Raw genomic sequence first — 931 nt, forward strand, 5'->3', positions numbered from 1 at the left:
ATTGATAAAATTGAAATTTCTATTTTACAGTGCACAGTAGACGCACATCCCCGCAGAGAATCTCAAGTGCGACAGTTGGCGTGGCTGGGTGACGGTGTGTGGGTCAGCATCAGACTCGACTCGACGTTAAGACTCTATCATGCTCACACCTACCAGCATCTTCAAGACGTTGACATAGAACCGTACGTCAGTAAGATGCTCGGTACGGGAAAGCTTGGATTCTCTTTTGTTCGCATTACCGCTCTGCTTATTTCCTCGAATCGGCTGTGGATTGGTACTGGCAACGGAGTGATAATCTCGGTACCGTTGTCTGAAAGTAAGTGAAAAAACGGCACGTGATGTCTTCGTAGTGATAACTCGCCAACTCTGTAACACCCGGGTGTTGTAGGTGCGGGTGGCTCGATGGCGGTAGCCAGAGCGCAGACAGGTAGCAACAAAAGCGACGCGCCGGGAGTCGGCGTTAGGATCTTCGCGTCGGAACGGGGCGTCACACCGGGAAGTTTTATACCTTACTGCAGCATGGCCCATGCGCAGCTCAGTTTTCACGGACACAGAGACGCTGTGAAAATGTTCGTCGCTGTACCTGGTGAGTTTCGCAATTATTTACATGTTTGTTGATTTTTTTCATATGGAATTTTTCTCAAGAGATTATAATAACTTTCAATCAAATTGTTTCTCAGGTCATGGTGGTCAGAGCGCGGTGACGGACGGAACGCAACCTGCGATGCTCGTTCTCTCTGGTGGTGAGGGTTACATCGATTTTAGAGTTGGTAAGCAAATTTTTGTAATGTTTATAAGGTATTATAAGGTTTTATAAGGTTTATAAGGTATGGTGTCTTAATTACAAATCCTAAATGAACTCCGAAAAAAATGCGAACTTATAAAAGATGAAATAAACTTTTATTATTATTTTTTCTGTTATACGAAAATT

At 44.1% G+C, this 931-nt stretch overlaps 1 protein-coding gene across 1 annotated transcript; it reads left to right on the top strand.

Moving 5' to 3' along the window:
- Positions 1-33: 33 nt before the first annotated feature.
- LOC105462009 (C-Jun-amino-terminal kinase-interacting protein 4-like) lies at positions 34-770 on the top strand (the record flags this gene model as incomplete). The annotated part of the gene is made up of 3 exons (XM_011708530.1): positions 34-316; positions 389-586; positions 681-770. Coding segments are annotated over 3 exons (571 nt in total), but the record flags the coding sequence as incomplete, so codon positions are not given.
- Positions 771-931: the final 161 nt, after the last annotated feature.

This window comes from Wasmannia auropunctata, unplaced genomic scaffold, assembly GCF_000956235.1.
Source record: "Wasmannia auropunctata unplaced genomic scaffold, wasmannia.A_1.0 LD272980.1, whole genome shotgun sequence".
NCBI classification, from domain to species: domain Eukaryota; kingdom Metazoa; phylum Arthropoda; class Insecta; order Hymenoptera; family Formicidae; genus Wasmannia; species Wasmannia auropunctata.